A 24,144-nucleotide genomic window follows, 5' to 3' on the forward strand; every position below is an offset into this window, starting at 1 on the left:
TTTTTGTGAATTTGGGTTGAGTGTGTTTAGTCGAGGAGCAGATGTGACCGTGTAGATTGTGTTACTGGATCTTCAGCTGAGCTGGAACACACGTCGGACTGGCTTGGTGTTTTCAGAGGGTGCGCTTTTGCTTCATTTACGGTAACGTGGACCTGCAGTGTCCGCAAAGGCATCAGGTGATCTACTGACTTGAAGCGTAGGTTGACTGGAGAAAACACAAAATGACAGGCAAAAATGTGAGGAAATAATCTACTGGGGTTTAGATATGGATGTAGGACAAGGCTAGGCGTTTGAGGATGTGCTCGTTTTGTTCATCCGTCTCATGCCTTTTTCATCTGCTTATGGATTATTATTATTATTCTCATCATTATTGTTACTGTTACCATTCTTCTTATTCTTATTCTTATTAGGCCACTTGGCGTAACATGGGGCTGTGTTATAGTCTGCGTCCCCGGTTATTCGGGGATCTGAGTGGAACCATTTCCAACACGAATTCAGACACCGAGCAGCCGCCCGATCTGATCATTCCGTCGCGTGTTGGGGAATCTCGGCGCGACGAGTCCGGAGGGAACAGCAACAGCAAGGCAACTCCGTCTCCATTACGCGCGGGCCAGACGCACCAGTGGGACGCCGGTAAAATCCCCATCGGGGAACGCAGGCTTGCTGGAGACGCCACCGCGGATGGAGCGCTCATCCAGAACGGAGGAGGAGGAGGCGGCGGCGGCAAGGCCACGGGAACCGTGAAGGATCGCAGCCGAAGACTACACCTCCTCCCTACATCCAGCCAAAAGGCAAAGAACTGGGACAAACTGGTGGTGGAGGAAAAGGAGGCCGAGAAGGAGGCGCGGAAAGTCAGTAAAAATATTGACCGCGTCCTGAAAGAACTTAAAAGGGAATACAAACAGACCCACCGACTGCTTTTATTAGGTAAGATCATTAGCAATCTCACTCTAGGGTTTATATATATTCATATAGAATATTCTATATTCATTATATATATATATTCTATATATATATATATATATATATATATATATATATATATATATATATATATATATATATATATTCTCATTTCCTACACGTATACTCTGGTCTAGCTAGCAGCTGACCTCCTTTTTTTCTTTTCTTTTCTTTTCTTTTCTTTTCTTTCTCCCCTCCCCTTTTGATCAAACCATTACGCAATATCCACCACATCTCCTCTCCACCAGATCAAAACAAACTCTCTCTTTGACACATAAACTAAAATTATTATTATTATTGGTATTTTATTTATTTATTTATTATAATTATTATTATAAATGAGTTAGCCTATAACATAAGTAATATTTCTAAACTCTAGACTAGTGACGCCGTATGATCAGAGTCACGTGACCACCAGCTTGCCGACGTCACAGAACCGGAAACAAACAACTCCTAAAGTATTCGAGCGAATTTCGGAAAGTGTTTGTTTATTTATTTTTTAATTTGTTTATGTAGCCCCCAGACTAGATACGATATATATATATATATATATATATATATATATATATATATATATATATATATATATATATATATGTATATAAAAACGTTTACTTTGATTTGAAATTTGAAAATTATTTCACTGAATTACTGACTCAATGTTGAGTCTGTAAAATATCTTTAAAAGAAAAATATATATATATATATATAAAAAATGTAATTGGAATTAAAATGGGCATATAAGAGATATTATATAAGATATAAGGGTGTATATAAGCTAGTGCTTGTACACTATAACGTCAATAAATAATTACAAAAACCTCATAAAAGTGAATGATTAAAACCCTTCATGGTAATAATTAAACATGGTTATTAGCTGTAATAAAACGTCACGTATGACATTAATCCTGATTGAATAACACGTCAAACTGGTGACATTTATTTACTTCAATTATTTGTACTAATGTCCAGGGTTATTCTTGTAAACAAAACGTTATTCAATTCGAATTAATTCATTTCATCATGAATAGTTCCTACAATCCTAGTCCCTTTAGTTTCATCTTTTTTTTTTTTTTTACAATTAAAAAGTATTTACAAAAAAAGTCAATAAAATGCCACACGACACAACGGTGCAATACAAACTAAATAGAAATAAGCGTCTTATTCGTGCTTGGATATACATAGAGCTTAAATAATACTTGCATAACAAATGAGCGAATAACATATAGCTAGCATATGAAGAGAGAGGATTTATTTTATTTAACACTTTGAGAGAGTATAATGCAATACATACGATATGGTATTTGCATTAGGATTTAGGAAAATCGTCTTAGACGGCAGGTTTGGGATTTCTTAAAACTAATACACAAGTGTTACAGATGACCAAAAAAAAAAAACAGCCAAGGAATATGTTTAGGTACAAACAATCAGAGGTAAATCGTAATAATTAGATTAGCATTTCCAGAAACACTCTGGATCATATTGAAGGATGAAGCAAGTACGAGGAGATGCCACGGCGCTTTTGTGCTCTTTAGTCTGTAGTCCAGCTTTGTCATCTCCTTGCGTGTACGCTCTGCTCAAACAATTCAGTCTCGAAAGCGTTCATGCTGACCAGCCGAGCCGAGTCTCAACCGCGTCGTATAGCTGCGTTGCATTCTGGGACTTCGTTTGCACCGCTTCTACACTGGATTGATTTCTCATTACTGAATGATGTACTGAATGGTGCGTGAGCAAAGAATCGTCGAATATAAACGTCTTTAATGTGTAAATGTGTATTCTGTTAGTTCACAGAATATACTAAACGGTGGAGAAATCCATACAACGCATCCAGTCCAGTCCGGTATCGCTTGCCTCTTTGCAGTGTTGGAGCGTATCTGAGGAACTGAACTTTGCTTCCCCTGTAACTAGGTTTTATCATTCACTCGGGTTGAACTTTGTTTCTGGAGTTCCCTTACTGCGTGAAGCAAAGAATGATCACGCAGTACTGATGTACTGGATCACATAAAATTGTTGGTGTTGTTAGAATTCATTTTTAATAAGTCTTAAGACTAACGATCTTGTTAAAGGAGCCACTTTACCTGCATTACAGATAAAGTATTTATGGCAAGACACCCTTATCCAGAGCGACTTATTTATCTCCTTTATACACCGAGCAGTCAAGGTTTCAGGACTTTGCTCAAGGGCCCAGCAGCGGTAGGTCAGCATCGCTGGGATTTGATCCCGCGACCTTCCAAGCTGTGGTCCAACGCCTTAACTGCTGAGCTACCACTCTAACAAACCGTGACCACGGACAGAGTGGAGCGTTTATGAATCACGGCCTGATTTTTGCCGTCGCGGACAAAAATTGCACATCGTGAACAAATTCTCTGGAGTTGAGATCGGAGGTCTTAGAATGCACAACGTGAGATTATTTAGTGCCATTGCGAACAAACACGGTAGACCAGAACGTTCCGTCGAGTTTTACATTTTTTTTGTCTGATGTCTCGACGCTCATAGAGGATGTCAGAGGATCTTTACAATCGGACATGAAGAACACACACGCTATCATACAGTCTAGTAGAGAATTGGGGCAGATTTTATTAAGACCCATCTCATAAAGTGTGACAAGTAATAAACTATAAAATAGACTGTAAAACCTGCTTTAATTAAGGTGCCTTTTATAAGAGTAAAAAAAAAAAAAACGTGTCTCGAGGCACACCTTTGATGCAAAGTATAGGACTGATCATAGCAATTTCTTTGGAACTAATTTACACATTGAATGTCTTCAATATCCATAAAGTTCTGTTTATTCACAAAAATTATTCGGCTCAGGCAAGCATTAGGCGCAGCTAAAAATGGGCAAAACGGCCGAGCTGGAGTTTTAAAGCCCGTGAAACACATCGAATATGTTCATGTAGAAATATTTGTCATACATTGTTGGCTGGTGCTGTATTTTCATTATTCCCGCGAGACGTTTCCTGACAAAATCAATCTTCACACGGTAATTATAAAGACTAATATGCTGTCTATAGTCTATAATTAAATGCCTATAGTGAGCTGAAGGGTATTCCTAAGCAAGGTTGAGAGTTCCTCACACGGCGAGGTCGTCCTCTACGTGTCAGACAGACTGTCAAATGATCTCAAAGTCTCCGAGAATATGAGAACCTGCCAGGACTGGGGTTCGTGTGACATGCTTAGACTTCACGACGAAGGGTTAGGATTTCTTCAGGGAGGTGATATTAAAGTAAAGGTTTGGAGAAAGAAATGAAAAAGAAAGAAAACAGGAAGCCCATGGCAGTGCTATGCGGGAGCGACGTGGAGCATGTACACGTTTATAAATCATCAAAATACAGCTGTGGTTTTTTTTTTTTTTTTTTTTGTGGTTTTTTTTTTTTTTTTTAAAGCTATGACAGGTAAGTTAACAGGTAAATGAGGAAACTGAATACTGACAGGAAGATTATTTACAGTCTCTCATAGATGGTAGTTGAGGTTGACATCTTATTTGTTCATCTTAATTATACCACAGCGCTGTTCAACGATCGATTCCGATTGATCAGAAGGTTGTGTGGGTGAATTTTCTCGAACAGCAGCTCCGACAGTAGTGCAACTGCAAATCACGTGCGTACGTTAATGCTACGTTGTCTTTTCTGTCGAGACGATAGACGGAGTTGAAACCAACAACGTCCGCCTTTGTTGTAAAGAGATGTTTGGTCAACATTTACGGAAGGAGTCTCCAGTTGTAAGTTTTCCAAGTGTCCCAGTTTTTCAGGACAGAGGAGTTTACGTATCGAGGTTTTATTTTGGTGATACTATAAAAAGCCGTGAGAGACCTGGTGAGGGAATTGTTTCACAGATGTTCCCCAACGTCAAATGTAACTGTGCACAGATTGAACGTATAACTTTGGGACACTTCTGTGAGGTAACAGTGAGTCCGCTTCGTCACACCACCCCATCGTTGATTAGTTATTTATTTATTTTTTTGCCCTGTTCAGCAAGAAAGGGTGTTTTATTCCTTTATTGAGGTTCGTGGTTGTAGTACATGCTGTCAATGACTATTAAATGCCAAAGGGCTGTTAAATTAAGCAATTCCTTTGGAGTCATGTGAAAACTCCAGAAATAGAAATCTGATTTTGTCACATGAGTCCTTATATTCAACTGCTTAGCACTGTTTAGCTCCACAAACTAAACAGAGCACTCTCCTAATCGTGTAGAACACATTTTTGTGCTCTTTCTTTCTCTCTGAGTGCCATAACAGAACTATGAGAATGACATAGAGTCAAATATTTGCTCTTTCTCTCTCTCTGTCTGTCTCTGTGAATTGTCTGTGAAGCGACTGATAAAGAAAACATTTTTTTTTCCATTGCGCGCCTAGGCGAATAAATACGGCGTCGCGAAAACACCCCTTTTCCGGATGTTTGGTCGTTTATGAATGTGGGCGATACCAAAGCGGAAAGGAAAGGAGGGGGGTGGGGGTGTTAACACAAGCTAATGGACGACAGTAAACAGTAGCATGGAGGGGAAATTCTGACAACGCCAAGGTTGCAGTGTATACCAGCAACGAGAAAGCGTTTTAAACTGCGTTGATGTGTCTTATAACTGCTTTATTCACCCTTCGTTTTTAAAGAAATACCCCTATAAGCGCCGACGTATGAAAAGCGCCAAAACAGCCGTTGGTACTCGGATCCATGTAGCCGAGTTACAGGCCCAGCCCTTGTCAGAGTCACTCGATAAGTCCCTGAAATGTCTGTATAGCTGACGAAAGGAACGTTTTACAGCTTATAACGCTGAATTAAGGCCTAAACTGTCATTTAGACTGTATAACAAAACCATATGTTGGAGTTTGCTGTGCTTTAAGGTGTCTCAAATGAGGTGTAGATTGAAAAAATTACACAAGACAGGCGCATTTTGTCAATATTGATTAAGAACACTGGATCGTTCCGGATATTTCAGATGCGTTTACACTGCCAAACAATTCACTTTGACGTTTTCGCCGGCTTCTGACGCAAAATCCTAAACACGTCCGATATCCGGACGTCGGACTGACGTTCAAATCCGACTTTCCTGTTAATTCATCAACAGACCATTTTCCAGAGTCCAGACTAAATAAATCGTCGTATCGACCCGGCTGGATTTACGTTGTAGGACTTGATGCACAGTTCTGATATTCTGACATATATCGGATTTTTTTTTCTCCCTGTCTTTTTACATGTACGTTACACCCGACCCATATCCGATTCCTGTGTTTACGTCATTCCACCATAATGAACATTAAGACCATATGTATCCAGACAACTTGCTTTCTGTACCTTTCTTTTCTATAATATTCTCAGATATTCTATATTCGTATTAGGAAGTGTGTTGTTTTTATGTTATAGGCTAGGAGTGCAAATGCATGTGACTTTGACAGCTCAGCTCAATACTGAATATTCATCATGCCCTGATTTTTCCAAATTATGAAACCTTTTTTAAATACCTTTAACAGTATTTCTGCTAACCATCTCCTTTGTGTGATGGTGTAGGAGCTGGAGAATCGGGAAAAAGCACCATCGTGAAACAGATGAGAATTCTTCATGTGAACGGTTTTAACGCAGAGTAAGTGGACTTTTACTTTGTAGTAACGTGAACACATCGTTTCTGATGCGCAAGCTTAAATATTCCATTAAAAAAAACTTATTCGTTTTCCAGTAATGTATGAATCCATTTAACATCCAATACAGGAAACATCTTTTTTTTCTTTTCCCCCAGTGAGTCATCTATTATAGGTTATAATAGGTTTTATTGCATTCACTCAACCCTGTTACATGAACACATTCATCCCCATGGACTATTTGGAATATTCTGCAAGTCACATGTTCAACAAGAAGTTGCATCATCCAGATTTCCTGTTGATCAGGGAAGAAGAAAGCTAAAGTCTATTATTCTTTATTTTAATATATATTTTCGACATTATTTCTTCATTCATTTCAGGTAAATCATTAGAACGTCCTTAATGTTCTGATGTCATTAGCAACCGGTTATTAAGAGCAAAACGAGCAAATAAACCTTGTAGGAAATGAGAGATTCAGTCATTGAAGTAGGACTGGAAGGTTAATATGTGCTGGGAACATAGTTTTGTTACAAAATCGACTGTTTAGCAGTAGCGTTTACGATCCTTGACCCTTTCCTGCTGCGACCTGGGAGTGACCTGCATACTAACCTTTTTTCCTTTTGAATATTTAGCTCTTTTTTTTTTTTCTTGCTAAAACGGCGGCCAGACAAAATGCAAATAAAATTTACCTGCCAGAAAAGCAAAGTCACTGAAGGGGAAAGGTCGCACAGGATGTGAAAGACGTTTGCATCTAGAGAGAGCTTATTTTCACTATCCGACTTAATGTAGGCGGATTTGGCTTGTGAATTGTGAATTCCCGAGCCCCTCTTGTGAGCCAAATGAAAACAAGTGGCTGTGATGTCTTTAGGTAATAATAATAATACTAATAAATAGAGGCTAAGTATTAAGTAGCGTGACCCCAGGTTTTCCCTCGCTTTTTTCTTACTGTTATTTGTCTGGCGGTGGGGGAGGGGTTGGGTAGCTGTCTTGTACACCGACATACGCTAGGGTTTTTGTGTTTAAATTCTGTTTGTTTAAATGCCCCTGCCTGCTAGTATGTTTTTGTTAGCAATGTCGGCGCCTCTGAATAAAACCTATATTTAAACTAGCAGGCTGCTACGAAGACGAATTCGATTTATTTCCTAATTTGTGTCTGAAAACATTTACGTTTGTCCACAGAGAAAAAAGACAGAAAATCCAAGACATCCGGAAAAATGTCAAGGATGCTATAGTGGTAAGTGGACTATGAGGTGATTTAAATGCAGACTGTATTGTTTGAAGTTCTGACATCACAGAACGTACGAGGGAGCATTTCATATGTTTGGAATTTGGTATTATACTTTTGTAAAAAAAATTTTTAAAGTCGTCATCGTACAACTCATCGATGTTTTGAATTTGTGTCCTAGACGATAGTGTCTGCAATGAGCACTTTAATACCACCTGTCCCTCTCGCCAATCCAGAGGACCAGTTTAGGATCGATTACATCAAAAGCATAGCACCGCTGTCGGATTTTGACTACCCGCAGGTAAGGGACGCGTTGCCGGGCTTTCGTTCGATTGGGTTTTAAAAATGTCTGGAACAAAAGATATTATCGAGGTAAAACCGTAAGTCGATTATTTTTGTCTTATTAACTTTGAGAGAATGTAGGTCATGCGCGATATGTATTTAATGCACGAGAGCTGATCCTAGGTCATGTAAAACCTCAGAAACCCAGCTTTAGTGTATTTTCCTGCGATATCACTATAGGCACACGATCATGTGTGCTTCTCTACACTCATGTAAATTATACATATAGTTGAACACTGACCAGACGTGACCCGACAGCTTGTTTATTCAGCGTCTGTCTTCTGCACAGGAGTTTTTTGACCATGCCAAGAAACTTTGGGATGATGAAGGAGTGAAAGCATGCTACGAGAGGTCCAACGAGTACCAGCTCATCGACTGTGCACATTAGTAAGTTCTCTTCCCTTCTCTTCTCTTTTGTTTGTGTTGAACGGATCGTTCTCATGAATCATTCTACTACGCTTTTTTTTTTCTTCTTCTTCTTTCTGTGATACCGAGTAACTCAGATGGACTTGTGTGGCAGACGCTCACATGATTTAAACCTTACAATGAACAGATTCTGTAATATTTTAGCTAATTTAAAGGAGTCTCCAGCGTCAGTGCCTTGAAGTAAAGTGTTACTACGCCTCTGTCTTTAGGATAGAGGGGACTTTGCTCTTATGTGACGAGCTGCCTTTTGTTTTTAAAGCACTGCTGTAACTCAAGTGATAACAGGAACTAACTTGTTTCGTGGACGTTTCACAACATTAAATGTTACTATAAATAGATTAAAGCTAAGTGTCATTCTGTAACTAAAATGCAGTCGTTTGCAAATCGATCTCTTGGGTTTTATTCCTTATCTTAATTCTTAATCTTTCGTGCTAGTAATCATTGTTAATCATAGTACATTTTCAAATCAGTCCTTAAAACCACATTGACCCTGACCGGATATAAAACAATTTGCTGAAGTTGAATGAATGAAATGAACACAGTCCTGCAGGATCCTAGTCCAAATGCAAACCTTTAATCAGGGGTTCCTAAACAAGAGGGAGAGAGCTTTGAGCAAGCCCGACACAGAGCATGTGTGAGAATTCAACGAAAGAATATATGAGAGAGAGAGAGAGAGAAAGAGAGAGAGAGAGAGTGAAGCAATGCTGGATTTTCCAGTACCCGTGTTGTGTATAGTTGTTCTATCTCCAGTCCTCTCTTTTCGTGGCACTCTCCCAGAGCTTATATAAAAGCGCCATGGAGCCAGAGCAAACACTGGCTATTTATAGCAACTGCACTGCAGAGCACAAACTGTTTGAGTGGCCACGTGTGTGTGTGTGCAGTCAAATCAAAGTGAGTATCCTGGCAATGTGCTGTAAACAAAGGAAGGTCAGGAAGCGAAGCTAAGGTACATTGTGTGTTTGTGTGTGTCTGTGTGTGTGTGTGTGTGTGTGTGTGTGTCTTTGACTGGAATGAACACATTAATCATGGCGCACAAATGAAATTTATTGGAGTAAAATGTGTCAAGGGGATGGCGCAAGAGTGGAAACTTGGGCATTTGATCCCATGCTTGCAGTTCTCTACACTACTCTACACTAGACTACACTACGGAGGATCAGTCGCCAACTATTCCTAACAAAACGACGAACATTTCCCATAAACCTGGCCAGTCATAAAAGATACATATAATGATGAAGCATATAAAGTGGATGTGAACATATTTACGTCCACTTCGATCAATCCTGGCCGTCCTGTGTCATATGATCAGCGTGGCAAGAGGAATAAATCATGATGCACAGCACTAACATGACACGTTTCAGGTTGGTCGACAGTTATAGTCCATTTGCTAGGTAGTAAAATAAATAAATAAATAAATAAGTGCCTGTATGAGTCATCACTGTGCCCCAGTGGATGTTTGTTGATATCGAATTGGGTGTATGTATGATGATGGAAATGTTAGAAGGGTTTTTGTGTCCTCTTAACACAAGAGGTTCGTTGATTTGAGGGGATTTTTGGGGCCGGTGGGGGGTATTAGGAATGTGTGTGGCACTGCTTTTTATACTCGCTTCCTAAGATTTCTGATCAAACCTGGTCACCCACGCAGACCCGCCCATTCCAAGCAGACACTCATGGCCAATCCTAAATACTTCTACACTCTTGACTATTCCCGCCTGCTCCCGCCTCCTCCCTCAGACACACTTGACCAGTCCTGCTTCCTCCCTCAGACGCACTTGACCAGTCCCGCCCACTCCCTCAAACACACTTGACCAGTCCCGCCTGCTCATGAAGATATTCCTGCTCCTGCCTATTCTCGCAGACACTCTTGAACAGTCCCACTGGCTCCCGCAGAAACTCATGACTAATCTTGACTGCTCCCACAGACACACTTGACCAATCCTGATCCATACCCACATACAATCTTGACCAATCCCTCCTGCTCCTGCAGACCGTTTTCACCAAACCCGTCTACTCCTATGGCCATGTTTGTCCAATCCCACCCATTTCTGCCTACTCCCATGGACACTCTTGATCAGTCCCACTTTTTCCTGCCAACAATGTCTCCCAGAGACACACTTGACTAATACTACCAATTCCTGCCCACAGAGTCTCCCATAGAGACTCTCTTGACTAAACCTGTCCTGGAGACACTCGGTCCCACTTGTACCTGCCAACAGTGTTTCCAACAGAGACACTCTTGACCAATCTAGACCACTTGAGCAGAATGTTTGACCAATACCATCCAATACTACAGGCACTCTTGACCAATCCTACTTCTTCCTGCCCGCAGTGTCTCCCGCAGAGGCACTTGTGACTAATCCCATCCGTTCCTGCCCACCGCTGTAGACACTCAACAGACAATCCCAGTCGTTCCCACAGTTCTGTTTCCTAAAGTCTAAACAAATTATTAATTAAATCCAACGTGACCCTGACCATGATAAAGCAGTTACTGATGATGAATGAATGGACATAGTCAGTGGTCTGCACAGAGCCACGTGAACACCCATTATGCTCCCATGTTAGTGACCTTGGCCTTTGTTTGTCCTGCGAGCTTAATATGTGACCGCCCTATCCCGCATGAGAGTGAAAAATGGACCCTTGAATTTGGACCCCCATGCAATGGCCAACCATTTTATTTTTGAATGGATGGGTTCTTACAGGATACCATTCCTGATTGTATTCATATGTTTGTAATGGGGATTGTGTCAACATGTCATGTCTAAATTTGGATCTTTATTAGCTGATTAATCCTTCAGTTGAGAAATAGGCACATAAGTATGCTCGAGGTACCACGGACAGCTGACCCGGATGTACAGTTTTGGGTAGACGGATTTTGCGATGATGCCTGGAGATTTTCACGTGTTGTTTGAAGCCTTTTTATTTATATGTGATAGAATGGAAACTTGGCTAACCTATATTCATACCTGACATGTCAATTAAATCTCCTTTTGATGTACTGTTTCAGGAATCATATGAGGTATTGCTCATACTCCATACTTTCCTGTTCCTTGAAATGGGCGTGTCTCTCCTTATATTTATAGATATGTGGTGTGTGTGTGTGTGTGTGTGTGTGTATTACTGCCCATATTAATTGTTTGTTTCCGTATCTTCATAGCTTCCTTGACCGAATTGATGCTGTAAGACAAAGTGACTACACGCCAACAGATCAGGTACACTTTCAGTTTACAACCTTTTTTTTTTTATTGATTTTTTCTAATTTTTTTTTTTTTAAAGAGTTTCATTTCCTGTAAGTCAGTTACTAAGAATAACTCCAGTGATAAGATCTTTTACTGTATCTGCTGTGATCTTGTCACTTCTTGTCTTGTGCTAAGTCATTCGCATGTTTACTTGCTTGCTTCATATTTACATTGTCCGTGTCTTGCTCCAGGACTTGCTGCGCTGCAGAGTTCTGACATCAGGGATCTTTGAAACACGATTTCAAGTAGACAAAGTTAACTTTCAGTGAGTCGGTTTCCTGTCACTACAAAGGGAGTATGCAAAATGATTGAAAATGTATTGAAGATTCCTTATAAATTTTTTTTTAATTGCTTCAAAATAAACCATTGCACCATGATTGGGATAAAATCATGGTTTGATGATGATAATTAAAAAGTTTAAAAGTTTCGATTGTGGTTATGTATTCCACTAGAGGGCACTATTTTTCTTGTTTCCACACTGCCTGGTTATTTCTTCTTGATCTTTATTCTTTTTCATTTTTTTCTCTCTTAGCATGTTTGATGTGGGAGGTCAAAGAGATGAGAGGAGAAAGTGGATCCAGTGCTTTAATGGTATGTTTGACTGTAATTTTTAATGTTTATATTTACATAGGAAAATTAAGCATTAAGCTTACCTAATACAGTGTCTGGTTGTTGGGGTAAAATTTTCATTTTCATTTTAGCCAGAAATATATTTTTTTAAATAAGGGGGGAGGGGGTATGGTTTAACTAGCGTGTGCATTCATTTCCATTCTTTTACCTTAATAAAAGCACCCTAAAGTTACAACAACTGCATTTTACTTGTATTTTTCATTTGTTGAATTTTAAAATTGCCTTTAAAGGTGTGCATGATCCGTGGTGTGTTTTTTTTTTTTTTCCCCCGTTCCAGACGTCACTGCGATCATCTTTGTGGTGGCGAGTAGCAGTTATAACATGGTCATTAGAGAGGACAACAACACAAACAGACTACGAGAAGCTCTCGACCTCTTTCGCAGTATCTGGAACAACAGGTACTTCTGTGCTGCCGACATAACCTTTTTTTTTTTTTTAAATGTAATCCATAAAACAACTTAGATCCTGTTTGTTAAGAAAATTTGTTTGCTACATAAATAGAGAAAAAAAGTTCGTAAACGTGCGTAGAAAACATTCCATTGACCTTATCTAGCTATATGTATAAATGAGGATTTGAATAATTCTGGAAGATACTGGAAACCGTGTTTCAAAGCATTTCTTTCGTGACCATGTCTCTGTGTTTCTTCCCCCCAAGGTGGTTACGGACCATCTCGGTGATCTTATTCCTCAACAAGCAGGACATGCTGGCAGAGAAAGTATTAGCTGGGAAATCCAAAATTGAAGACTATTTCCCAGAATACGCTCGCTACACCATACCAAATGAAGGTGATCCTACTTCACATGCATCCATTTATATATATATATATATATATATATATATATATATATATATATATATATATATATATAAAATGGGACCTAGACATCATGACTTCCAAAACATTCATATAATGATGTATATGAAGTTGATTTATTTTCCTATAACATGTGCTGAAGTGTTTTATTTTTCATATGCCATTTGGATGCCAAGGTGTATGATTAAACTAAACTTATTTATTAAGAATCAACATCCACAAAACATGTTAGTTCCTTTTATTACTTATGTAATAGCAGCTACAAACATTTTTTTTCTCTGTCTTTTAAGTTAATAAGACCAAAAAAAGAAAAACAAGAGAAAAAATGTCAGAAAATCTAAAATACCGTACGTACTACCTCCCCCCTCCCCCAACCAACACTTATTCTATTGACCATAATGGCACCAGACAAAATCATGCCTTTGTGTGTTTGTATCCTTTCAGCGACTCCAGAACCAGGAGAAGACCCAAGAGTGACAAGAGCCAAGTATTTCATTCGGGATGAATTCCTGGTAGGTGTTTTGATGATGCAGTGAATTCCCTTCAGAATGTTCTGAGTCAGACTGTTTTGAAATTTGAATTGTGCGTGCGAAATTACGGCAACGTTTGCCGCGTTGGCGTTTTTCATCTCCAATGTTATCCTTTTGCTCTCTAACAGAGGATCAGCACGGCAAGCGGAGACGGACGCCATTACTGTTACCCTCATTTTACGTGCGCTGTGGACACGGAAAATATCCGCCGGGTATTTAACGACTGTCGGGACATCATCCAGAGAATGCACCTGAGGCAGTATGAACTCTTGTGATCTGGTTTACGAAAGCCAGAGCACTTTTGTTTTTAAAAGAACCCACTCCTAAACAAGGCCAAAACCCATGGACTATATGTATGACTTATTTTTGGCAGATCCAGAGTTTCTTGTTTATTATTGTTTAGTTTTTTTGAACCATTGTTAATCTTAAGGGGTATATATTTTATTTACTTTCTGTCATTCCGCTAAGCCTTTGGCTATCCTTATTAGTGTGTGTGTGCGTGTGCGCGCACGTGTTCACCATATTGATAGTTTATCAGCTAAACCTACCATACTGACCCCCTTTGTAGACTTACACTTAGCATCTGTAGCACCTATGTTGCTAGGCAACATTTTAAAGCCCACCTCTGCCCTGTCCATCAGTGGAACTTGAACACCGTAAGACAACATTTGCTAAAAAGTGGCAATTAATGTAATTTAACTTTAAAAAAAAAAAAAAAGCAAAAATAATTGAATTAGTGACACATAAATATTCCATGCTCACAGTGAAGCATGCTAGTGGTAGCATCACATGGAGCCTTACTCTTGGTCCATTGTTTGATTATTTGATTATTGCCCTCCGTACACGGTCACTGAGTTTTGGTGGATGGCCTCTTCTAGGCTCTTCCTTCCAGTTTTTTGGCTCACATTTTGGCTTTGAGCTCGGGCATTCTCGTAAGCCTACTTACTGCGTGGCGAGTTATTTATGTAGAGCTGCACAGTTATCTAGCATTCAATGCTTAGTACAAATAGTTTAAACCAACAGCCAGACCTCTGCAGAAGAGTAGGCGCTCCACGCACTGAGGTGGTATTCGGTATTCTCAGCGAGAAATAAACACGACGCATTTGGATCAAAGCAACGTTATGTGGTGAATGTTAGATCAACAGCCTAGCGAACCAGCTTGTTCCGTTCCTCACCAGATCCACACGTTACTTTGCCATTCTTCGTCATTTGGTGCATCTTTTCCACTAATGAATGGGGGGGCGGGGAACATGGGGCATAATCAACAGGAACATATTAGAATGTCCCTTGCATATTTTGGTGCTTGGACCTCTATAATGACAATATTCATATTGATTTTGAATTGCAAAGCTATATGGTAAGTGTAGCTAATAAACTGTTGGGTATATATACATATACTCTCACACACACACACCACACACACACACACACACACACACACTCTTGCATCCACCAATTTCTGGAGGTGGCACCACATTGTGACCCCTGACCTCTTGGCCTCTTGGGCTCTCTGCTGCTCTTTGTCTCCGCTCTACTGAAGAGGTGAACACTGGGAAAAAGAAGTACATGAGAATACGAGCGACGCACTTTTGCACCAGGTTTTAAGGACTGTGTTTTTACAGGCAGATACACTCAATGTAGCATTGCAATGTTTGGAGTTTGGAGCATTATTACAGGTTAAAGTGAGTCGACTGAAGACGTTAAAGCAACCACAGCCCCTTTGGTCTGTCCATGCATTTTATTTCTGACTTTAGACCACTTTGGATGAGTGTGTGTGTGTGTGTGTATATGTATGTATATATATATATATATATATATATATATGAACACACACTCTGTCTCTTGACTTGTACAGACAGTGCAAGCTGACATTTCTCTTGCACAGATTATATATATATGAAAAAAAGTTATTTTGTACAACTTAACGGAAAGAGAGGTTGGAAAAAAAATCTACTTGTAGATCTTTGTGCCTTCACTATGGCTGTACCTGTAAACAAAGCTGAGATATACGTACGTTTTTGTTTGTTAGTTTGTTTTTTTGTTGGTTTATTTTGGGGTTTTTTTGTTTTTTTTTGGACTGCACTGTACAGCTTGATGTCACTCTATCAGCAGGAGCGATTGCAGATGGGGACCTATTCTGTAAATGTTCTTTCTTTTTATTATTTTTTGTTTTGTTTTGTTTGCTTGTTTTGTTTATAAAAAAAAAAAACAAAAAAAAAACAAAATGCTGATTAGTTTTAAAAAAAAAAAAGCAAAAAGAAAACAAACCCCGCCCCCAAAAAATTCTGTATACATTATGCAAATTGAACCCCGTTAGCATAACATAAAAGAGCAACGTGCATAAAACATAAAATGGAAAAATCAGCTGATCAAAAGATACAACCAGGTGTTGTTTTTCATAGGGACCTTTTTCAGTATGATTGCAATATGTTTGTGTGTGTAGTGTGTATGCAACAGTGCACTGTTTGCACTCGCTTATAAATGTGTGTACATGTAAATTTATAGGTCTATATAAATATATATGTACAATTCTACATGTTTAATTATGTGTGTGGACGTGTATACATGCTTTTCTATGTATACAGTGAAGAAGTGTACATACACACATAGATAAGCATGTGTGGAGTGGAAATGAATAAATGAGAGTGTGCAATACAGAAAGCCGTTGTGCTTGAGTCCGAGAACCCAAAGGAAGGCCGAGGATCCCTGATGTGTGACTGCTGAATAAAACACTGTGGAGTAGGAAGCGTGTACCCTAACTAAATGTTTGCGGTAACTGTTGATCAGTCCTGCACGTCGGGGTGGAGGAAGTTTAGCACGTTCCTCAGTACAGAACAGCTTCAGGTCCTTCTGAAGGAAAGAGTTCATGTGAGGAACCTCACCAACATCCAACCCTCGGACAGGCTCGCGAGGCGCAGCGCGTTAGGTGAGTGTGAGAGCGCGTGAGAGGGAAGCGCGGCGTGGGAGTCTGGCCTCGGGTCACGTGGTAGGCCTGTAGTGAGGTGAGCCGTACTTTAGAGCAGTAGACATGAAAATAGCAAGCTGTTGTGTAGTATGGCAAAGTAGACAGTGGTGCAGCATGCATTGGTCTAGTGTAAAAAGTAAATACATACATACAGAAATGTGTATATATAACTAATGCATACACACACAGGTATTTGGATATATGTACACATACATATAAATAGATACATATTTGATTTAAGTGTACATATATATTTATGTACATAGATACATATATATAAACAAAGAAATATATACATAAAATATACATACAAAGACATGTATATGTGCACACAAAAAATATATGTACATGTATACATAGATAAAGATATAAATACAAATATATATAAATATATGCACATAAAACAAGTAGATATGTACATAGATACACACAAACACATATATGTACAAATATATATATACACATTATATGTACAAATATACACATACACATAAAACAAATATATGTAGATATATACATAGATAATATATAAACATAAATACATATATAAATATATACACGTGTATATATAATATAAATATACAATATACATAGATAATATATATATATAAACATAAATAAATATATATAAATATATACATATGAATATATAATATATAAATAAATAAATATAAATATATACGTATGTATAAATATATACATATAAAAATATATACGTGTATGTATAATATAAATATATAATACAGATAAATATATACATATGAATATATAATAAATAAATAAATAAATATAAAAATATATACACGTGTGTATATATATATAATATAAATATACAATATATAAATATATACGTGTATATGTAAATAAATGGATAAAAAATATATAAATATATACATGTATATATATATACGTGTGTATATGTGTGTATATATAAAAAAATATAAATATAAATAAATATATATAAGTAAATATAAATATATACGTGTGTATGTGTGTATATATAAATATATATAAATAAATATGAATATATGTGTATGTATAATATATATATATATATACACACACGTGTATATATATAATATATAAATAAATATGAATATATGTGTATGTATAATATATATGTGTATATATACACATGTATATATATAATAAATATAAATATATATAAATAAATATGAATATATATAAATATATATATATATACATACGTGTGTATACGTGTGTGTATATATATATATATAAATATATATAAAGTTATATATAAATAAATTTGAATATATATGTGTATGTATAGTAATATATATACACTTGTATATATATACACACATATATATAATAAATATAAATATATATACATAAATATGAATATATATAAATATATATACATACGTGTGTATATGTGTGTATATATATAAATATATATAAATAAATTTGAATATACAGTGAGGGAAAAAAGTATTTGATCCCCTGCTGATTTTGTACGTTTGCCCACTGACAAAGAAATGATCAGTCTATAATTTTAATGGTAGTTGTATTTGAACAGTGAGAGACAGAATAACAACAAAAAAATCCAGAAAAGCGCATGTCAAAAATTTTATAAATTAATTTGCATTTTAATGAGGGAAATAAGTATTTGACCCCCTCTCAATCAGAAAGATTTCTGGCTCCCAGGTGTCTTTTATACAGGTAACGAGCTGAGATTAGGAGCACACTCTTAAAGGGAGTGCTCTTAATATCAGTTTGTTACCTGTATAAAAGACACCTGTCCACAGAAGCAATCAATCAGTCATATTCCAAACTCTCCTCCATGGCCAAGACCAAAGAGCTCTCCAAGGATGTCAGGGACAAGACTGTAGACCTACACAAGTCTGGAATGGGCTACAAGACCATTGCAAAGCAGCTTGGTGAGAAGGGGACAACAGTTGGTGCGATTATTCGCAAATGGAAGAAGCACAAAAGAACTGTCAATCTCCCTCGGCCTGGGGCTCCATGCAAGATCTCACCTCGTGGAGTTGCATTGATCATGAGAACAGTGAGGAATCAGCCCAGAACTACACGGGAGGATCTTGTCAATGATCTCAAGGCAGCTGGGACCATAGTCACCAAGAAAACAATTGGTAACACACTACGCCGTGAAGGACTGAAATCCTGCAGCGCGCGCAAGGTCCGCTGCTCAAGAAAACACATATACATGCCCGTCTGAAGTTTGCCAATGAACATCTGAATGATTCTGAGGACAACTGGGTGAAAGTGTTGTGGTCAGATGAGACCAAAATGGAGCTCTTTGGCATCAACTCAACTCGCCGTGTTTGGAGGAGGAGGAATGCTGCCTATGACCCCTGGAACACCATCCCCACCGTCAAACATGGAGGTGGAAACATTATGCTTTGGGGGTTTTTTTCTGCTAAGGGGACAGGACAACTTCACCGCATCAAAGGGACGATGGACGGGGCCATGTACCGTCAAATCTTGGGTGAAAACCTCCTTCCCTCAGACAGGGCATTGAAAATGGGTCGTGGATGGGTATTCCAGCATGACAATGACCCAAAACACATGGCCAAGGCAACAAAGGAGTGGCTCAAGAAGAAGCACATTAAGGTCCTGGAGTGACCTAGGCAGTCTTCAGACCTTAATCCCATAGAAAATCTGTGGAGAGAGCTGAAGGTTCGAGTTGCCAAACGTCAGCCTCGAAACCTTAATGACTTGGAGAAGATCTGCAAAGAGGAGTGGGACAAAATCCCTCCTGAGATGTGTGCAAACCTGGTGGCCAACTACAAGAAACGTCTGACCTCTGTGATTGCCAACAAGGGTTTTTAAACCAAGTACTAAGTCATGTTTTGCAGAGGGGTCAAATACTTATTTCCCTCATTAAAATGCAAATCAATTTATAACATTTTTGATGTGCGTTTTTCTGGATTTTTTTGTTGTTATTCTGTCTCTCACTGTTCAAATAAATCTACCATTAAAGTTATAGACTGATCATTTCTTTGTCAGTGGGTAAACATACAAAATCAGCAGGGGATCAAATACTTTTTTCCCTCACTGTATACGTATGTATAATATAAATATATACGTGTGTATATGTGTGTATGTATAATATATATATATATATATATATATATATATATATATATATATATATATATATATATATATACACGTGTATATATATAATATATAAATATATATGTGTATGTATAATATATATAAATATGAATATATATATATATATATATATATATAAAATTATTAGGGGTACATGGTCCACTGCAGCATAACCCCTGTTTTCACCTCTCCAGAAGCCCCAGGTGGGAGAGACTGGCTTTTCTCTCTCTTTCTCTGCCAGATCCCAACCTGGTTCCAGCACTTTCACCTCACCCAAGCCGAGCCGAGCCAAGCCTCGAACCTGTGTGCTTCAAGCAGGGACAGGATGGACTCATCCTCAGTCTTCTGAGCTGCCAGTGCCTTCAATTGACAATTGTTCCCTGTGGGCTTTAACTTTTACTTTGCATTACTTATACAAGTATACAAAATAAAAATCTTGCACACTTAAGGCTGGTCTTGAACCACAGCCCTGACATTACATTTGTGAAAACTCATCACATTCACACATGAACATGGTTTTTGACAGCCAAAACATTAAGTATTAATGGCACAACAGGTAGTGCTGCTATCTCTTAGCTACAGGGTCCTGGGTTTGAGTCTCAGGTTACTGATTGTGTATTTCACATTACCTCTGTATTCACATGAACTGCATTACTAAAAAGTAATATATGTAAATAAGACTGATGATGATGTGTGTACAAATGTGTCTAATGATGGTATCTGTAAATATGACTGATGAGGTGTCTGTATATGATGTGTATAAATGTGACTATGTAGATGCAGTATATTGTGGGTATAATCAGACCACATAACCACAGCTGTACCTATAATGGTTACAAGACTCCAACACTGGAGACTCCTCCCATAAAGAGTAAATTAACTTCCCAGGAAGCTTTAAGCCTGCCACATGTAAAAGGAAATACAATGTTTTAAACAATCCTGGCTGCAGCTATAGAAAATTATCATCATCTAACCAGTTGTGTGGACAAGTATTTCCTTCTAGGGGCCAAAATGGTTTAATGGACAGACCCACACCAGGTTGTCTTGAGAATTCAACTTTAAAGACACCCTTGACCAATTTACTGACCTCATAAACATTATCATTATTAAGACATAAGGACAACTCCAAATAGGAACCACTGTATTGACCAACTAAAGAGTATTTATTATGGCTGCTGACCAAATTGCTCAAGTCAAGTGGGTTTTAATTGTCATTCCTCTATAATATAACTTTGTATACGTTGTGGGTCTGTAACGTTATTTCACTTTGTTTTATCGACATGTCTCAGTCTGCACCATGAATCATAATAATAATAACACCCGTGTCATTTTTTTATTTTCCCATGAACAAAATTCAGGAAGTAGCGGCCTGTAAAAGACTCCAACCGGACCAGGATCAGACGCTCAAAGTTCTTCATGACGACCCACGTTAAAGCGACCAACTCCTCTTTCAGTCCTGCTGCATCTCGTCCATCTTGTAGCAAAGGATGTGTTGGGAACCACGACTTGTAGGACCTACCTCGCTTCCCGCAACACTTACACGAGCACTTCTCTTGCAAAAACGTGTAATTCAAATACGTCATGAAAGGAGAAATACACTTTAATTGAGTAATACTTAGCAGGACACACTTATTTATTTATTTATTGTGATTTAGAAGTTCTCATTTACAGTCATTTACGCTAGGTGTTTTTAATTTTCACTCACACACACCCCAACACGTATTCGGTTAAACACAATTCCTCTGTAGCTGTATTTCAGAAAACGCATCATCTAGTGCATCCAACACCAGTTCTGTAAACATACTACAGACGGAAGAAAGATAACGCTATAGGATTTCTAGAATTTATAAACACCACTCATGCCAAGAGAATGTGACGACTCTTCTTCTTATTATTATTTCTTTGTACTAAACCTATACGTCAACTGAATAAAACTCTCTGTGCTGCACAAAAGATTATACCACACGTGAATACACTTACACATTCATGAATGTGTTATAGTAATGCATTTGGACACTCGGTCAAATCATGCACTGTGAAGTAGATTACAGATTACAGACTCCTCTTAAAAATTATTTGTGTAATTCAGAGCATGAATCGTTCCCAATAACTTTCTAATAGTTAAACTGAGCCTTATTTACTTAACTTGGCACTGTTGGTCTTGTCATGTTCCATTTTAAAGAGAAAGCATCAACGGTAATACTTTGTAATTCTGGCTGTTTGGTAGAATATGCCAGGACACGTTAGATAAACTTTGTTGTGTACACAGGATTAACTTTCCAAGCCTCAATCCCATTCTCAGTGTGTCTTATTCAGTTTCTGCCCCTGGTCGCCCTGCTGTGAGGGCTGTTTGGGACTGTCTGGAAAATACGGAATGATCCCATTTGCACGTTACTCTTCAGTGAAGACGTTCAACTTAAAAGCCTTTGCCGACACATGGATGTCACTTAATAAGCATTATCAGAGGCTAAATTTATGAAAAATATATCTAATAAATATATACTATGCCAAAACAAAAAAAAAAAAAAAAAAGGTGCATCAGTGTTAGCTAGAAAAGTGTTCTCTAATCAGGCTTTTCTGTTCTACATACGTGAATGTAAACGCTTCCTAGTAACATTAGCAAAACGTTTGCTATTTGCTAATTTAAACAAAACATGTCAGGGAAATGTTTGAGGGAAATTAGCTATGTTTTTCCATCGAGCAAAACCTTGATGGTGCTAGCGCTAGAAAAGGAAGGAAGCAGGAAGTTGTACAGGTTTCTGAAGGGTTTGTTAAAATGAGAAAACATTTGTGCAAAAAACGGTCTGGAGTTACCCGTCGTCACCCTCCTCATATACTGTACGTTCCTGTCCGACTCGAACCGCTCATGGAGTATCGAGACCAACGTGGTTCTTTCCGTTGTAGTGGAAAGTAAATTCACGACAAAAGCTACTGTATAGCTAGACATAAGAAAGTAGTTAGGAAAAGACGACAGGGGTTTTAAGACAAGACGGGTGCATTGATTTCGTATCTATATTCTGCATGTCGATGGTTTCGTCTTGGTTACGGCTTTCCAGACTGGTTCATCTTGGGGATCGGAACTGTAACCGGTTGTCCAACTGGTGCAGAGATTTGAGCTTTGAAGCTCTGCTGGCCGCCAGCCGTCCCTCGCTGAACCTCGGAGCAGTACCTTTGAGTTACTTCCACCTTTCCGTGACTCGTCGACGATCCGGGAGCGGACGCAGACTGGCTGTAGGACACCCCGCTGACACGGATCGGTATAAACTTCTCCCCAGCTGATGAGGGGTCGGAAAAGACGTTCGAGAAGTGCTCTTTAAAGCGACTGAAGAACCCAGGACGTACTTTCGGGGTTGGCAAAAGCGGACGGCCCAGGTTTAGCAGGACGGGTCGACCGACGGTGGGTTCGTTAATTTCCGTTTGTAGAACCGAAATTTCAACCGGCCTCTCCGCAGGTACGTGAGAATCTCCACAACCAAATGTCTCGCCCTCTTTGGGAACGTAATCCTCCAGGTCTTCCAGGGTGAACACTTTATTCCCGTCGTCTAAGATGTCATCGCTGAAGTCCTCGCATACGGCTGCCTGATCATCATCATCAGTGTCCGTGTCACAGATTTCCATCAAGACACACGGCTGATCGAAATCCACAACTTCCACTTCTGGAGAATCCAAACTCGCTGTTTCGGACTCGCCGTCCCAAGAGAAAGTTTGCGAGTCCACGCTAGCCCCGGACACTTGCATTTCCTCCACTAACTTGTTGTTCGAGTTGTTCACGTTAGGGTTATCAGGTGGCTGTCTCCTGCCGGGGGAAGCACCTCGTCTCCTCGGCAGCTTTGGCGACTTGTTCACTTTATACTCGATAATCTCTTCCACTTCGACCCATTTCGGGTTCCTGGCTGCAGTCCCCTCGGGTTCCGTGACGTACAGAGTGGGGACGGCTTTTTTAGACATTGTCCTCTTCTGTCGCGGCGGTTCAGAAGTGGAGGCTTCGGAGCGGTAAACTCCCATGGAGGACGGGCGGGGAGACGCGTGGCGCTTCATTCGAGTGTTCTTCACGACAGTCGTGATGGTCTCCTCTCTGCAAAAAGGACACCACAGGAAACTGCAAACTGATGCATTCGAATTAACACGTACTTCGACGGTTATCAGTTAACGATCGCCAACGATGGGCGTCGATTCCAAAGAGAATCGATTCATTGATTCCAGGAATTAAAAACTACGAGTCAACCTCAAGATTTGGAGGCAATTCCATGAATTAAAAACAAAAAAACAACACTTGACCATCTGGTTGTTTCAGGCATTGGGATGACCAGTGGATATTGAATATTGAATATTGAATTTTTTATT

General features: G+C 38.8%; 2 protein-coding genes across 9 annotated transcripts in view; one reads left to right on the forward strand and one right to left on the reverse strand.

The window, feature by feature from the left end:
* The first annotated feature begins 145 nt into the window (after nt 1-145).
* On the forward strand, nt 146-16,837 carry gnal2 (guanine nucleotide binding protein (G protein), alpha activating activity polypeptide, olfactory type 2). Of its 2 annotated transcripts, XM_053652322.1 has the most exons (14): nt 146-236; nt 411-927; nt 6,462-6,534; nt 7,709-7,763; nt 7,936-8,055; nt 8,386-8,483; nt 11,674-11,728; nt 11,947-12,020; nt 12,288-12,346; nt 12,663-12,783; nt 13,041-13,171; nt 13,491-13,547; nt 13,645-13,712; nt 13,859-16,837. In XM_053652322.1, exons 1-14 carry the CDS (start codon nt 222-224, stop codon nt 14,003-14,005), a joined length of 1,590 nt encoding a protein of 529 aa, XP_053508297.1. In that variant the 5' UTR covers nt 146-221; the 3' UTR covers nt 14,006-16,837. The 2 variants fall into 2 exon arrangements, with proteins under 2 accessions (XP_053508297.1, XP_053508322.1); XM_053652347.1 differs by lacking the exon at nt 13,491-13,547 and having other exon boundaries at nt 147-236; nt 13,859-16,836.
* Nucleotides 16,838-20,461: 3,624 nt separating this feature from the next.
* obscnb (obscurin, cytoskeletal calmodulin and titin-interacting RhoGEF b) overlaps nt 20,462-24,144 on the reverse strand; it is a 56,597-nt gene continuing 52,914 nt past the window's right edge. For all 7 annotated transcript variants that reach the window (XM_053653518.1, XM_053653441.1, XM_053653280.1 and 4 more), the window contains one exon: nt 20,462-23,875. In XM_053653518.1, coding sequence (XP_053509493.1) covers nt 22,843-23,875 — 1,033 coding nt within the window. In that variant the 3' untranslated portion in view covers nt 20,462-22,842. The remainder of the gene's footprint in view (nt 23,876-24,144) is intronic.

Source organism: Ictalurus furcatus, chromosome 1 (assembly GCF_023375685.1).
Source record: "Ictalurus furcatus strain D&B chromosome 1, Billie_1.0, whole genome shotgun sequence".
Taxonomy (NCBI): domain Eukaryota; kingdom Metazoa; phylum Chordata; class Actinopteri; order Siluriformes; family Ictaluridae; genus Ictalurus; species Ictalurus furcatus.

What these genes read in the sequence shown, in the direction of transcription:
- gnal2 (XM_053652322.1), top strand. An exon ending in ATGTCAAGGATGCTATAGTG is followed by an intron (nt 7,764 to 7,935) that starts GTAAGTGGACTA and finishes TTTGTGTCCTAG; the next exon opens with ACGATAGTGTCTGCAATGAG. An exon ending in CGGATTTTGACTACCCGCAG is followed by an intron (nt 8,056 to 8,385) that starts GTAAGGGACGCG and finishes TCTTCTGCACAG; the next exon opens with GAGTTTTTTGACCATGCCAA.